Here is a 16941-nt window from a genome sequence, read left to right as displayed (position 1 = left end):
TCTTTTTAAACAAATGTTTTTTAATCTATGTCCATTCTAATACACTCTCCTTGAAGGGGAACTTTAAAAGCTGACATTAGATTTAGTCACCTCTAATTCCATTTAACACTTAAAGGTTCACAAAACAACTAACTTGTAAGCTTTCCAATTGAAGACATGGTGCTGTTGGCTACTAAATTCCAGCTCAGTACTCTTTTATTAAGACGCTAGCTACTTTAAAGCATGCCAATATAAGGAGACTGAAAAGAGTATAAAAAGTCATTGTCCACTGTTTAAGGAATTTTTATTAAAGCAAGTATTTTATAATCCAAATTACGTTTCCTTGCTCAGTTATCAATTCTGTTATCTAAAACAGTGGTGATATTCTGAGCTTTTCCACAGTAAAGAATTACAAAATTAAAGAAAGGAATGCTTTAAATTTTTGTACTGTGCTGAAAATTCTTTTCCCCCCGGGTCTATAAAACATTAATTTGTTTTTATGTATTTTACTATTTTTTTGGGTTTTTTGTTTTTTTCTTGTTTTTTGTTTTTAAATCAATAAGTAATCTAGGACTAGCATTAAGTTCGCTAGACCTGGCATTTGCTCGGTACATCAGGTTCAAAGTTTCCTTTCCTTTTTTTATTTATTTTATATTTTGCAATGTTTTTTCACAATATTTAAGTTTTTCGATGTTTAGATATTTTTCTTCGGTGAAGCAGAGGTTCCATTTCGTGGTCCCTGATCTTTCTGCAAGTTAAGAAAAAAAAAGTTTATCTTCCCTTTATTGCAACAGGCCAAGACTCTATACCAAGGGTCACCAACTTATGAAATGTGTACCCAGAAATGGCATGGCTGGTACCTACAATCACTCAACAGTAAATATGCCATTTTTATCCTAAGTGGTCGTTAATTTCTACCCACCATTACCACAGGGCAAATCAGTGCTACCCTGTTCCCTAAGGAAAATTATCCATTTGCTAGCCCTTGGCTGGTAACGCTTTTTCAGCAATCTGGTTATTCAAAGTCTTTCTTCTACGTGGGTCAGGAGCTCAGGAAGTAAAGCCCCTTATCTCAAATATGAAATTTTGCTTTTCTTTCTCATTGCAATTTGTAATTGTATATTAAGCAAAGTGGCCAGAAGTATTTTTGTTACATCAGGCATGTTAAATGCTTCATCTTATAAAACTTGAGTACAAAGTAGGAAAACCAACTCTCCTCCAAAGTACTTACTCTTCTAAACAGTTGGAACACCAGTGGCACTATTAACTGCTTTCTGGGCAGCTTCTTTAGCTTGGTGAGCTTGCAGTACGGCTACAGCTTCATCAACCTAAGGAGGATCAATTAATGGAATTAGAAATGAAGGGAGATTGTATTTGGTCGTATAAAATTCTCAATGCACTCCATCCCTAATCCCAAACACTGATGAAGTGTTAAGTTGCATCATGGTTGGCTACAAAAATCGCATGTACTACCTACAGTAACCCTACCTTGTCCTAGCTAAGTGGGGAAAACTGGCAGGAAGAAACCAGGTTTTGAATCCTATGTGAAATTTCAATAGCTATATCTAAATTATGGAACTTTAAAATTACAGACTTGGAAGGGACCCTATACGTCTTGTCAAGTCTAATCCTTAGGCATATTAACTTCTATTACTTGTTCATTTTTAAAATAAATACCTAAAAAAATCATTCAAGTAGGTAGGAGTCTAGGTCAGAAACTAGAAATTACCTTAGAGCGAAGAGATTCAGGAGACTCAAGCATATGAAGAAGCTCAGAGTTGTCAATTTCTAGCAACATGCCAGTGATTTTCCCAGCCAGGGTAGGATGCATGGCCTGAATGAGTGGAAACAGCCTTTCACCTAAAGTGTAAGGAGAATAAAAAGATTTATGTTGGCAACCTTTCAAAACTTCAAGTCAGAGAAGCATGATATTAATCCTTGTACTCTATATTAAAAAAATAGAGGAAAAGCTGCTTTAGAAAAAGTAATATTGTTTCTTTCATGGGAAAATAATCTGAAAAGTCAGATTATCCATTAGTCACTCCAGGGTACATCACTTTTTCCCATGAAAAGACTTTATACTATTACTGTCCCAGACAAACTCAACAATCAAGCTTTCCATTCTCTACTTTGGTTCAAATTCCCCCTTCTGAAAACTGGATATGATGACCCCAAATCTCTAGTCTAAGAAAAGGAATGAAGATCATTCTCTTTAAGAGGCAGTTCACTCTAAATCAGCTAAAAATACCCTTCTGCCTTCTTGAATGCTCCTAAGGTATTTGAAAAATCCCATTTTTGGTTGAAAAGTATATAGCTTGGATTTCTAGCTCCCAGTTCCTTGACTATGTCATTAAATACAAATCAAAGAAAATGAAATGAAACTCATGATTAGCTAAGATCAAATACATACCCAACATCTGCTTTTGCTCTTGAGGAGGGGCGGATGCCAACATGGAAGCAGTTAAAGGTTCCTGACCTTGCACATGAACAGCAGGCTAAAAACAAAGTATTAATGAGCAAATGCATATGTTTACAGTACTTATTTTTATGTGAAGATGAAGTCATAATGAAGACTGCAATCTGGATAGTTGAGTATGTAATTAATGGGTAATACAGAAATTTCCAAGGACCATAATCCATTCCAAAGTAACCCCTGAACTTCCATTCTTTTCCTTCTCTCTCCTGCAAACGTTTCCACCAAAATTTTGCTAAACTGCACACCGGAATAGTCAGGATAAAGAAGAAACTGAGATGACTTGGTTCTCTGACTGAAAATGAAGCAACTGGTTAAGCATCAGCTGTCTTTTACCTCTAGGTTCTGTAGCTAAGAATGATTTATCAACATGTCCTTTTTTTAAAAAACCCTATCACAAGGTAGTCCACATTATTCATCTATTATGAAAACTTGCATTTTACATGCTATTGAAAAATGGAGACAGATGCTAATAAACTTTTTTTAAATCGCCCAAACTGCTTTATTATGCTGCTGCCTTCAGTTCCTGTCAGGATGGCCACTTTTATAATAAGAATTAAATCCATACCTGCTGCATGGTAACCTGTGGTTGTGCATTAAGATGCTGTTGAGGATTTCGAACACCTGCAGCATACTTATACTGTGGAACTGTGCGGACAGCAGGAGTAGCTGCGGCAGCAGCTGCTGCAGGACGTGGACCCATTGTCTGAGTTGATGTATTTGCTAAGGGGGAAGGAAAGATTTTAAAAAAATGTATGAAATCAAACCATAAAAACTTTCTGTTTTTTATTTTATCCCAAATGTTAAACAACACTCACCAACACGCTGTGTTGACATGACTCGTGGAACCTGTGAAGAAGCTGGTCTCATTGTACTAAATGGTGGCCTAGGAGCTGCTGGGCGGATAGCACCGGGCATGTTCTGGAATGCTTAATTTAAAAATGCAGCCATGTATTACTCAATATCAAGAGAATGCACATTTATACTTTACTCATTCTCATTTACCTCACATTTGAACAGTCTTACAGAGATGTGGACACACAAGAACTACAAAACCAAGTTATTAGCTAGCAACACATTCCTAGTACTCCATCTGAAGACCACTAAATGGACTGAACCAGGTTTGAAGAGCAAGTTAAAATTAAATTGCCTATTTTAGGATGACACTTCATAGACCCTTAAAACACGCTGTGTAAAGGAGCTTCAAGTGCACCTCAACCATGGTAGTTTGAAGAGCTTTTAATGATGTCCACTGCTAAATACATAATTTATAAAAGAAAAAGGGGGCTTACGATGAGGTCTGGCACCCTGAGCAGTCCAGCGAGGACTTGGTCTGAGTTGAGCAATTTGGCTAGCAGGATAATATGCCGCACGGTTCTGAGTCTACAGAACAAAATTAAATAAACCAATCACTTATACCATCTAACTACGCAAGTACTCACTGTAATACACTAGTAAAACATATAACTTCAATATTTATAGCTTTAACTATTACATTATAAAACATATTCCTGTCAAACAAAATAGGTATCTTTTCTCTAGTACATACCTGAGGAATAGCTGCCATGAAGTAACCTGAAGGAGGCTGATAGGGGTTGATCACAGGGTTGGGCACAGCTCTGACACTTGCCATTCTCTGCATATACTGGTTTGTGAGGTGTGCCTGCCGCTCCTCTTTGCGCTGGGCTAAAGCTACATACAATGGCTTAGTGGCAACAATCCTGCCATTCATTTCTGTGACTGCTTTGGTGGCTTCCTCTGGCGAAGAGAAACATACAAACCCAAACCCTTTGCTGCGGCCACCTTCCATCATCACCTTGTTGAAAGATAGGGGGGAAACACAAAAAACACTGAAGTTAAACACAACCCTGGAGAGATAATAACAAACATGCACAAAGGGCACGTTATCGCATTTCTTCATTATTCTAAGTATTTAATCTTATTTTGTAATTACAAAATTGGGGCTGAGACCAATTTGCTCATGGTCAATGGGAGTTAACTCAAGTCAAATGCTCATTACAATCACACAAAGAACCACTAAATGATTTGTCATTTATTGTTCCTGAATGATCTGCATACTGGAGTTTACTCGTGTGTTACTTCAATTCTATGTCCTATTTTTAGTCCAGTACATTTGCAGTTAAGATTTACTTTTCTCCAAATGTCTGCACATAGGGAAAGCCAGAGATAAAACTACTTCCTCTGTGAATAATAGAAGGGGAATGCTTGCAGGCACAGTCCCAAAGATGAAAAACTGTAGTGTAGGACTTATTCTAGTGCTCTCTCCAATATACCCAGTAATCACTAAAGACATTAAGTTACATTGTTCCTGGATATTACATATTGGGGTTTATTGTAGACATGTTCCAATCACTTGTGTTCTACACCATGTCCAATTTTTAGCCCCATAAAAGCTAAGTTTCAAAGTTTTTTTTTCTGCTAATATCCCAAATTGAGAAAAACCCTAGATGATATGGTTCATGTCAATTAATAAATTTTGAGTTAGTAATAAAAACACAATATAATGTTGAAGAGGGGAATAGGATAACCCTTTGGCCAAATATTTTCAAAAAAGAACTAGATTTTGTTCAATGAACACCCATTTTTCCATTGCTTGTTACTCAGTTCCAATTCAATTTGTCCAAACTCCAGTGGAACTGTCAATGTTAGTACGAATAAGCTAAGTTGCTTTAGTGGTCATGAAGATTTGATTGCTCTATTTCGAAAGACTCCCCAAACCACTACCTAAAGAAGGCCCTAAGGTGAATCATTTAATGCATGAAAATTTTAGAGTTCCCTCTAAGGAAGATGTAATTTAATTTACATGGAGTCATCACAGGCTTCCTTTTAGGTAATTTGGTTGAAATTTATTCAACTTTCAACGGACATGCCTTTATATACCAAGGCAACCAGATAAAGGAAAATGCTTGAGATGCAGTTATACTTACAAGCCTCAAATGAAAACAGAAACCTGTGCATTTTTTCATTGTAGAATGAAGACTAGAAAGTGTCCGTCTCTAGTACGCAAATTACTCTACTTCATGAAAAAAAAAATAAAAAACTGTACCTTAAATGGAATCACAAATAGAGTAGGCTATCATCCTTTCTCCTTTCAGATATCCCAACCTTCATTACTGAACTCATGGCTACTTCCCAGCAATACCCAATAGCACCTTCTGTGCTCACCAAAATTTCTATTGTTAGCTCATTAATGTTTGACAATATTCAAAATATATGATCCACTGCCCGAGGGCAAACTTGGCAAGTTTTCAGAACCAGATCCCTTTTTAAGCAATTTATCTTCTATCACGGTTCTTAACCTATGGTCTATGAACTTAAAAAGTAACTGTTAACAAGTGGAAATCCTTCATAATCCTATGTATTTTAACATAATGATACATCTATATTACCCTTTCAATTTTGCAAAGTGCTCTCTTAATCTCATAACCACCATGAGGCAGATGCAATTACTACCCCCATTTTATAGTGATGAGGAAATGGGTAAACTTAGCATCACATAGCCAGTAAGAATCTGAGAACAGATTTTAATTCGGGTGTCTTCCCGATTCCGGGTTCGGCACTCACTTTAGAATAACTAGGCAATGGCTCTAAAAGTTCTCACAAATTTGCTTTTCACAAAATTAAATTACCATGCCACATTAATCACAATATTTGAACTTTGATTTTTTTAACATTGCACTCTCCTGGTTCTACCTGACCTCTCCTTCTGCCTTCTTTGCTGCGTCTTCTTTCACCATCATTTTCTGCTGATCATGAGGTTTGGGGTCCTCCCCAAAGCTGTCCTGGGTCTCTTCTTCCTCTATTTTACTTAAACTTCCTAGCTATCAGTTTCAATAATCTCTCTGCAGATGACTCAGGTCTACCTAATCACTTTCCTAACTTCCATTATAAGCCCATCTTCAGCTGCCTATTAAAGGCATCTCAAACAGGCTATCCCCTAGATACCAACCTATCCAAAACTGAACCATCTACCCCCCCCACCTCCCCCCCCCCCCCGCCCAAGCCCTCCCTCTGACTTTATACTCTCATCCCCCATTATCCAATCAGTTGGCAAGTCCTACCATTTCTACAGCATATGCTCTTAACATTACCATGACATCCTGTGCCTGTACTGCCTACTGGCTGGGTCTCCCTGCTTCAAGTCTTGCTCTCCCTCTAGTCAATTCTTCACTGAGCTGTGAAACTGACCTTGCCTAAGGCACAGGTTTCTTCTGTCCTATCAACTCTAATGGCTTCAAATCACCCCTAGGAACATAATATCCTGCTCCTTAGTCATTCAAAGCCCTTTATAACCTGGCCCCCTACCTTTGGAGGCTTTATACCTTAGCCCATGAACTATGCAATCTGTTAAACACTGGCCTCTTTTTGCTGTTCTTCACATGGGACTGTCCCATCTCCTCTTTCTGGGCATTTGCTGCCTGCCCCTTGTCTTCTGGCTTCCTTCAAGTCCCAGCTAAAATCCCACCCTCTACAAGAAGCCTTTCCCAACACCCTTTTTAATGCCAGTGCTATTCTCTTGCTTATCCTCAATTTTTTGTGTATCTTTCTGTACACAGACTGAACTTCTTAAGAGCAAGGAGTAGGGGGCCTTTTTCAGTATCCCCAGGTGCTTAGTAAATGTCATTTCTTAGAGGCTTATCAAGTATGGTTCGGATTTACCTATAGCAAAGGTAACAAGCTTACTGATCACAGATCTACTTAGTTATGCTTGAACTTGATCACAACTGTTTTCAAAAAGTGTTTGTTGGAGAGTATTTAGTCTTCCTATTTACTGTGATGAGTGCTTTGATAATTCACTTGCATCCATCCATCCACCCAACCATCTAACTCTGCATATATACACACATATGATATGTAAGAAATGCCACTTTTCAAAAATAAACATTTTTCATATTTAGAAAAATCTAATACTCAAAGCTTTACCTTTGCACTAGTGATTGTACCAAAGGGTGAGAACTCCTTTCGCAGACGTTCATCATCAATACCATCATCAAGATTTTTCACATACAGGTTAACACCCTAAAAAGTAGTTGAGTATGAATGGTATTTTAGGAAAAGTATTAAAGATATTAGAGTTTACAAGTGCATACCCATGTTTCACAACCCAATAGTATAAAATACTTTTACAGGGGAAATTTCAAGAGCTTACCATGAAAATTTATTCCATGTTCTTTAGGTCACTTCTCACTTTTTATTCCCCCCACCTCACTCCATCCACTCAGAAAACTAATTTTAGCTTCCTGTCTTAGTTTTAAAAATAAGCTGGACAATCAAAAATATATTAAATCAACCCTAAACTATTTTTACCATAGTGGCTTTTCAGTTTCATTTCTCTTCTCAGATCAACAGAAAAATGTTCCCTACCCTTAGTTGCTGTCAACTAAAAAAACAAAAAAACTCAAACCTGGTATCTGGTGATCCTATCCTGCTTCATTTGTTCAAATTTGCGCTTGAGTTCCGTTTGTCTTTCCACTTTTTTCTGAGCTCGGCCAACATAAATCTGTTTTCCATTCAGTTCTTTTCCATTCATCTCATCTACAGCCTTAAAGATCATAAAGATAAAGCAATTTAGATCCACATGGTAGTCCAGTAAACTATGGTGAAGAATGACCAATGTTTACTTTGAATCAGTTTGTTCTGTAACTTAAATTCCTCAAATTTACAGACATCACACTAACTTCTCAAAAAACAAATTTCTCATAAAATATATGCATACAGAAATGTAACAATAGCTTTTGGAGTACCTAACTTGGATGTCACAAATCAGGATTAAAATATCACAATACCATTTTTTTCATTTCAGAGACTATTTTGTACTCTATTTGCATACAAAATGGTCATAATTTGAGAAAATTAAAGCCTTACTTTTTGTGCATCTTCATGTCTTTCAAAGCTCACAAAGCCAAAACCTTTGGATTTTCCACTTTCATCAGTCATTACTTTTACACTTAAGGCAGGTCCTTTAAAAGAAATTTAACAGAGCATTCCAAAACTGTTCAAAAATTGGTAACTGATTTTTCAAGATTCAACCCATGTCAGAAGAGGTAATTAAGTATGAAAAAATAAAACTTGGCTTTTATTCAGAATATTAAAGACCACAGAAAGCTCTTGTACTATAAGGCTACATTAAACTTGTAAATGGAGACATTCTTTCTTTAATGTCTGCAAATCACTCTCCTTGTATGATCCTTTATAGATACTCTTCTCTAAAAGTTACTTGTTTTCATTTAGAACAGATATCAGAAGAAAATATTTGTTCTTAAGTCATATTAGAAGAACACTACCTTGAACAAATGTTTTTGTGAACACATGAAAATCAAATACTGACCGCTAAGCTTTGGCCCAACTTGAAACAAGATACATATGATGTTATCCTCAAACTGTGAATTGTGTAGGGAGCTTGATAAAGGATTGGTATACTTAAGCTATGTTTTGATTTTTAAAAACCAATTATCCAAACATTCCCTTAAAGTGGTCCCAGTCTTTACCCAAGCAAATGATTTTCAATATACCCTTCTGTCCGGACCTGTGATTTCCTGTAGGTAAAACTTCCACCACACACATTGGCCACTTAATCTTAGACAGTTAAGTTGCCTGGAGTTCTTAAAGGTTACTTGACTCATATGCTAAGCCAGCACAAGTGAAGGACAAGACTCAAACCAGCTATTTCTGACTCCAAGATCAGTTCTTTATCCACTCCACCATGCTATAGAGTACTAGGTATATCCAAGTTAACAACAAAAAAAACCAAAACCTTTAAATCTGTATGGCTTCTAGAGACAACAGTGGCTACAAAACTGCATTTTCACAGGTTTAAAGAGTCAAGATGATCTGTGCTTTTCAGGACTAATACAAAGGTATGTGATGGCATAGAAGACAAGAGCATTTATGGATAATATGCCACTGCTGCTCAAATGTGGCCACAAATTTACTATAACTAGTGCAAAATTCATAGCACATAACACTAAAATCACTAGCACTTCCTTTGTAAATTAAGGACAATAAACATGTAAACACAATGACTTGTAACTTTAAAACTAATTCTCTCTCAAAATAACTTAATTCTTTGCTTAAGTACCATTATTTCTTAAGCTATCATAGAATATTTCCTAGTTAGTAAGCTGGCTCCAAATCACCTGGAAAATTCATTGCTGTTGAAATATCAATAGTTTTTCTTAATTAGAATAATTTACATGAATTTTTCAATAGACTAAAATGATAGTTCAAACTAAGTTTATTATAGTATAAATTACAATTTAAATGTACAAACTATATTGTAACACACCATGTAATTTTTACAAAAAAAATAAAGTTATATCTTAGAACTTCATAAATATAAAGAAATGTAATAGACATTACCAAACTTGCCAAAGAGCTCCTTAAGTCTTTCATCATCCATGTCTTCACCAAAATTTTTGATGTAAACATTAGTGAACTCTTTTGCTCTAGCTCCAAGTTCTGCTTCTCTCTCTTTACGGGATTTAAATCGACCAACAAAGCTAATTGTAGAAATGTAAAGACCATTATTAGTTTTATAACTTTTCTCTTTTTAGCTCAGGACATAAATCACTTTTCTTAGGTTCAGTTGCTGTAATCCACTAGACTGAGCTTGAGAACAGACTATTTTGCCTTTCTTTGTAACCCTAATGCTTAGCTCAGCACTTGGCATGCTTAAGAAAACCTTGACTTTTACCAAGGAAAAAGCATTTATATACTTCCTACTATGTGCCAGCACTGTGGAAGCACTTTTGATAATAACCTTTGGGAGGTAGGTGCTTTTATCCCAATTTCTTCAGTTAAGGCTGAGATTTACCCAGGGTCACATTAGCTAATTAATATCTGATGGAATGTACTCAGGTCTTTCTGACTCCAGAGCAATGTTCTATGCACTGTGCCATCTAGCTCTCTTTAATGTCAATGTTATTGTAGACCTTCCTTTAGTATAGTTCCATTTCCCAAAGGGTTCTATATTGGTTTTTTTAAATAAAATTCTGTGAATGATGATCACTTTTGACTTTCACTCATAGCCCAAATAAAAATACCTGGAACTTTGTTTTTGATCCTTGCATTAATCAATTTGGCAATTTCTGGACATTTTTAGCAGAAAGATCCCAGTATTCTACTTCATTTATCTCAACGTACAAAAATGCTTGGTCCAATGACACCTTTTTTGCTGTAGTTACAATAATCGAGGTATTTAGTTTCTGTTCTCATTTTTGTCTGAGAACAGTCTTCTTAATTCTGGAAATGGGCTTCCAGTGGGCAAAATCTTTCCAACATACAGACCATGCCTATGGTGTTACACTGAAATAGACCTTCAGTGCCTCCAAATAAAATCTGCTTTGGTTTTCCTTTTGAAGTCAAGATAATAACTGTCATTAGATCAAGGGTGTCTTAAGACATGTTGGATGAAGAATGATACAAAAAGCAGGTTCTTTCTCATTAGCTAATGAATCAGAATAAAACCAAGCCTTTTGGCATTTAAGACTTTACAACTTCATTAACCCATTTAGGCAAAAATCTGATACAATTTTTTCATTTCAATCATTTTTACTAGTTTTTCTTGCTTCAAGTTTTATCTACTCTAATCTTTAAAAATCATTGGCAATATTTTTGGAAAATTAGTCAATTTTTTTGTCAATTACTACAGCTTATAACCAACTTTCAAATTTTAAAATGTTTTGGTTGTATATACACTTTGTTTCATTTTTGATTACCAGTTCTAAATTCTGCATTTGTTTTAAGCATTACTTCCCACATTTTTTCCTGGCTGTTATACTATTTTCCCCATTGCTATTTACCAGTGCAGTTACATGATATTAAAGTTATATGCACATTATCTTGAACACTTTTAAATAAAGGCAACATTAAAATAAAAATATATCCTATCAGGATGGTAAACTCTTTGGTGCCAGAAACTTTTTGGGCTGTCTTTGTACCCTCAGTTCATATCACAACTCTCTGCACATTGTAAGAACTTAATGGCTATACTTACACTTTTCGATCATTAAGAAGCATTCCATTCATTTTTTCAATAGCTCTTTCAGCAGCTTCTTGTGTCTCAAAGTGTACAAATCCATAGCCCTTTGACCCATTTTCATCACACACCACCTAAAAAAGTATTATATTTGTTACTGAAGTTCTTATTTGCTTAGTAGTTTCTAAGTATTATTGTGATGATCTCTCAATTTACCTCATCCAAGCATGACTCAACACTGCAAAACTAATATATTCATTAACTGGAGTTTTAACTTACCTTACAAGAAAGGATGTTTCCAAAAGCAGAAAATGTATCATACAATGCTTTATTATCAATGGATTTATCCAAATTTTTGATGAATATATTGCCCACACCACTTTTACGTAGTGATGGATCACGTTGAGACCACATGATACGCACTGGCTTGCCCTTAATGACATCAAAATTCATTGTATCTAAAGCCCGTTCAGCTGTGGAAAGAAAGAAAATAATCAGATTATCTACATGTTCTAAAGTGCTTTCAATACAGTATTCTAAGGGGAGAAGCCCAACACCTTAAAAATGATCTCAGATTAATGTTCCTTCCATGTAACCTTTGTGATTATCAGGCAAGGAAGAAGTTGCCATACCTTTAATCTGTTCAAAGCATAGAAAACTGTTTTCCCTTGAACAAAAAAGTGACATACAGCACAATTTAAAAATTACTGACAGATCCTCCTTAATCACCTAAAGTACATTTTTCTTTTACTAACAGCTACTATTTACCCTAATTTTTCCAAATATTCAGATGATCAAACTAATTTATGGTAATTCTTCTATTCCATAACCTCCTTCCCTTAATGTAAATACTTCTCTTATAGTATACTTTGCTGCACATTTTGACTTGGCCCAAATCCTTAATGACAGAAACAAGTACCACAAAAATCTATTTTATAATTAAGTAGTTTTGGTTGCAGGTTTGATTTAGCAAAGATTAGCTCTAAAGTACAAGGCACCTTAGAGATTAGAAAAATCTAGCCTGTGGGTTAAAGATCAACTATTTCCTTAAGTAGTAGGACCTTTTCCCAAAATTTAAATAAGAAAATGTCCATTTTCATGATGCCCCAGGCACTTTTCTACAAATGAAAGTTCCAAGTTCCTACATTTCCTGAAATCAGCTAGGTGGCCTACTATCAATTAATTGACCACGTTCTCAGTTTCTTCTAGTTTTAACCGACTTTGAGCTTCTTTTGAATGAATCACCCCTATTTATTTGAAGCTAGTGGGTAACTTTCAAAGATTAGTGTATAAGTCCATCCTATCAGGTAATGTCAGCTCTGAATGATATCTGCTTAAAACTGACCCTAAAGCTTACATACTATAGAATTATAGGAGAAATGCTTTCTGTTGATTGGTTGCTATACAGCTCTTTACCAGACAGAATCAGTAAACAGAATCCTGTATCCATGGCAACCTGCAGCTCTACTTTTCCTAGCACAAAGTAATTTTATTTTTCTTTAAAGTTTCTTTTAAGTTTGTCCCAGCTCCAGATCTATGTATGAGCCAAAAAAAAAAAAAAAAATCACCTCTAATTTGCCATTTTCTGATTAGTGATGGCCAAATACTTTTAACTCATTTCATTAATGAGCTGTCAAAAATAAAACTCATTTAAGTAACAAGCCAGTAAATAAAATATTTTGGGGAAAACCATTAGGTATCATTCACAATTAGTTTTAATAGCACAAAAGGGAAGAGCAGGTTCTAAATGAAATGTATTTTAGAAATACTATGCTTATCAAGCATTTTGTTTACAACTAATTAACTAAAAGTGTTAATCAACTAAAAATTCTCTTTTCAAAGGAATTTGTATATCTAGGAAAACAAGTTTAAAGCTTTCAGAATTATAAATTCTCCTTTACAGCATATAAAAACTGTAAATGTACCATTAAATAAAATTAATTTTGAAATAGGTGCTTCAGAATGCCAGACCATTTGTCAACAAGCCACAAATTTGATTAACTTGGCTAAATTTCTTAGTTAAATTCATAATGTTTTTAATTCTAGAAATCATGAATCCTGCCTATTGATACATGTTTCACAATCTAGATAATACCCAGTTCAGTAGTGGATTTCATATCAAAAAAAAAAATTCCACTATACTCTGAAGATAATGGTACTAAGCAATGATGAAACTTTGTAACAGAAGAAACCTCAGTCATATCATCAAGTGAAACAGAAAGCAAAGAAAATATTCAGCGAAATTCCCAACAGCTTGAAACTAACCAGATTCAAGTTCGAATTTAAAGTACACCGTTTTGAACTTTGGCATTTACAACATCGCCAGCCCCTCTTCAGAGGCCAAATGGGGAGGGGGAGTAGAAGGGTGCCACCCAGAGGCAGGTCCTTTCCTCAAGGGCCCCACCCCTAAAAACTACCCCTCACCCCCTTCGCAATGGGCTCTATGTTCCGATTAACGTCTAACTATTTCAAGGCCCAGAGCTCTTCCCTTGGGAGGATTTCAGCAGACATAGGCCTCGGGCCTAAGGGTTGCAGAGTTCAACACGTGGTATGTGTGGGCACCTCATTTCTTTCGCGTCACCGTCATCCCCGGCTGCCCCAAAGCTGGAGGCCCCCAGTATACCTGAGCAGTCCTATCACTGGCAGCCGTGGAATGGGCCGGCGCCCAACGCCCCAAGCCAGCAAATCCCACGCCTTAGAGGGAGGGCTCGGGAAAGACAGGATCCCAACCCCCAAACCTCCGCGTCATCAAAGTTTGGAAGTGGCTTTGCGGCCGAGAAAATGGTCGCAAAGGAGGAAGTGCTCGGGGCGGGGGGCGTGTGGGGGCCGCGTGGGGGTGAGCTCGGCTCCAGGGACAGCCCAGCCCGGACGTGTCCTCTTCCCCAACTAGGACCCTAAACGTTGGCCCGCCTCCGGTTCCTCGCCCACCCCGAAGGAGCTTCCCTCCCAAACTGTCTCCTAGGACCCACCCCCATGCGGTGCTCAGCCAGCTCCCTCGTGGCCTGTCCGCCTCCGACCCCTTCCCTCCCGGTCCCGGCTCTCACCGTCCGCCGGCTGCTGGAAGTTGACATAGGCGTAGCCCAGGGAGCGGCGGGTGATCATGTCCCTGCAGACCCGGATGGAGAGGATGGGCCCGGCCGGGCTGAACTTCTCGTAGAGCATCGCCTCGGTCACATCGGGGTGCAGATCCCCCACGTAGAGCGAGGCCATAGGGTAGCTGGGGGCGCTGGGGTTCATCTCGGCGCCGCCGCCCGAAGGGCCACAAGCCGCGAACTTTCCGTGGGAAGAGGTAGGGGAGTGTGGGGAGCCGGAGTCTGGAGCTGGGGTCTGGGGGGGAGGGGAGAGGCCAAGAGCAAAGGGAGAAAAATCAACCGGAATCGAAAACTACTCAACGGCCACGGAACGAGTACGATCCGCCACCGGCTGCCGGTGCTGCTTGCTCGGGGGCTGGCTCGGGAGGTGGCTGTGGTCCTGGCGGCGGGGAAGGCCTGTCTCTTCGTTCCCTCTCGGAGCTGCTGCGGGGCCGCGGGCGGCGGGTCGGTCTCGGCTGCTTCACCGGGTTATTTTATAAAAGAGGAAAAAAAATAAAAGTCTCCGGCGGGGGAGACGCGGATTTTTTATGATTTTTTTTGTGGGTTTTTTAAAAGATTTTTTTGTATTTTTTTGTATTTTTTTAATAATAAATGTGTGTTCCGGGCCCGGAGCACACACTCCGCACTCACAGCACTAACCGCCGGGGAGAAGGGGACGCACCGCCGCCCGCACCCTCTACTTATACCCGGCGTCGTACTCGCCCCGCCCCCGCGCGTCTGACGCCGGCGCCCGGCGCGAGCGTCAGTCCAGAAGAAGGGGGAGGACGAGGAGGAAAATGAAGGGGAGGAGGGGAGAGAAAAAGAGGAGGAGAAGGAAAGAGCAGAGAGGAGAGGGAGAGGCGGTGGCTGCGGCTGCGGGTGTGGGGAGGGGTGGGATGGAGAGGACAAGGGGGTGGGGCCGTCGCGCATGCGTCAGAGGATGGGGCGGAGCGAACGTCGACGCAAGGCCGGGGGAGGGGTGACTCGCTCGCGGAGGAGGTTCCCGACCCACCCTCCACTAGGGAAAGCGTTAACCCGTCACAGCGGCAGTGGGCGGCGCGCGGGAGTTTCCTGGTTTCCTCGTTCTAACCACCCACCACGTGCCCTGGCCTCCAGTCCCTCTCACTGAATCTCCCCCTCCCCCCTTCCCCGACCTCGGGTGCACCCCACCCAGGGACGCCCCTCCCCACCACCCGCAACCGCCGGCCAGCACCTCCTCCAGGGTAGAGGGCTCCCAGAAATCAACCCCCAACCCTGAAATATGCATGGGATGGAGCAGCGAGCGGCTCCCGGTTACCCAGGCCGGCCAGACTACGAGTCCCAGCCTGCAGCGCTTCCCCGGCTCTGGCGACCCCAGGAGGCGGCGCGGCGCGGCGCCGGCCGGGATCCGTAGTCCAACGGCCACATCTCCCGCCCTCCCCAAGTCGGGCGGACTGCGAACGCCCACGGCGTGGGCGAGCTGTCTGCTGCCTCGGGCCGTGCGGAGCTCGGGTTCCCTTCTTTGGGGTCCGGGGAAGCCCGACTCACCGCACCCCCACCCCCACTGCCACCTCCCGCGTCCGGACTTCCGTCGTCGGTTAAACGGTCGCTCCCGCCTGCCGCCCCGACGGGGAACCCCTTTCCTCGGGAGCTCGGGCTGGGGGGAGGGCGGGGCGCGTGACAGCCCGCACGCTCCCATCCCGGGCTCGTTAAAGGGCACGTTCTTGAGCGGTAAACTGAGCCCGCGGGAGCCTGTTTCCTTCTCTCCATCTCCCAGCCTGGCATGACAGTCTCACTTCCCCCACGGCCCCCAGAAACTTGCCGCTGTTAGTCGGGTGGCTCTGACTGGGGAAAGATTTTGCACGGAAGGCTTGCTTTTTTTTTTTGCTCATGTAGATTTAGCATTTTATATCAGGGGTTGCTATCTCCTTAGGAAGGAATCCCTAAACTTTTTTATAAGGGGGTAGGAAGGGGAGGAGGTCATGAACCCCTTTGGCAGTCTGAAGCCTCTGGACCCCTTCTCAGAATAAGGTTTTTAAATGCAGAAAAAGACAGCATGGGAAGCCAATGGTATTGGCATACAGTTTAAATATTAAAAAAAATTTCCCGGACCCGAAGTTTAATCCCCTCTGCCACAGATCCTGAGGATCAGCTGTTACCTTCCCGTGCCACTTGGCAAGCTTTTTCAGTTCCGTTCAGCCCACGTGTAAGTGCCTTCTGTGTACGATCAAGGCACCGTACTGGCTTCTGGATTTTCTGTTCCTAATAAGGTATACGACAGAGTATTTTAAAGACCTAGAACATGGGAAAAGTGAAAGGGGTTTCCCTGTCCAACCCCAAGAACTCAGGCTATTGAGAACTGTCACCTGGGAAAAACTGAAATGCCACCATATGGTAAAGCTTCAAAAATAATTTCTACAGATTCCATTATGGCTTCATCT

At 40.1% G+C, this 16941-nt stretch overlaps 1 protein-coding gene across 2 annotated transcripts; it reads right to left on the bottom strand.

Moving 5' to 3' along the window:
* Nucleotides 1-266: 266 nt before the first annotated feature.
* PABPC1 (poly(A) binding protein cytoplasmic 1) lies at nt 267-15064 on the bottom strand. 2 transcript variants are annotated; one of them, XM_072603387.1, is made up of 15 exons: nt 14495-15064; nt 11730-11923; nt 11469-11584; nt 9833-9972; nt 8339-8433; nt 7878-8015; nt 7397-7492; nt 4002-4268; nt 3745-3835; nt 3271-3381; nt 3021-3175; nt 2390-2474; nt 1709-1839; nt 1211-1307; nt 267-727 (listed from the first exon to the last, which is right to left on the bottom strand). In XM_072603387.1, the coding sequence occupies exons 1-14, from the start codon at nt 14685-14687 to the stop codon at nt 1215-1217; spliced, it is 1905 nt and encodes a 634-aa protein (XP_072459488.1). In that variant the 5' UTR covers nt 14688-15064; the 3' UTR covers nt 267-727; nt 1211-1214. The 2 variants fall into 2 exon arrangements, with proteins under 2 accessions (XP_072459488.1, XP_072459489.1); XM_072603388.1 differs by having other exon boundaries at nt 9842-9972.
* Nucleotides 15065-16941: the final 1877 nt, after the last annotated feature.

This window comes from Notamacropus eugenii, chromosome 4, assembly GCF_028372415.1.
Source record: "Notamacropus eugenii isolate mMacEug1 chromosome 4, mMacEug1.pri_v2, whole genome shotgun sequence".
NCBI lineage: Eukaryota > Metazoa > Chordata > Mammalia > Diprotodontia > Macropodidae > Notamacropus > Notamacropus eugenii.
The sequence above is the reverse complement of the archived record's forward strand: the minus strand, read 5'-3'. Positions and strand labels throughout refer to the sequence as shown.

Excerpts from the sequence above, each read along its gene's own strand:
- PABPC1 (XM_072603387.1), bottom strand. The coding sequence starts at position 14,687 with ATGAACCCCAGCGCCCCCAGCTACCCTATGGCCTCGCTCTACGTGGGG. Across the intron at positions 8,016-8,338 it reads GACATGAAGATGCACAAAAA|GCTGTAGATGAGATGAATGG; the intron begins GTAAGGCTTTAA and ends ATGATCTTTAAG. Across the intron at positions 7,493-7,877 it reads ATAGGATCACCAGATACCAG|GGTGTTAACCTGTATGTGAA; the intron begins GTTTGAGTTTTT and ends ACTACTTTTTAG.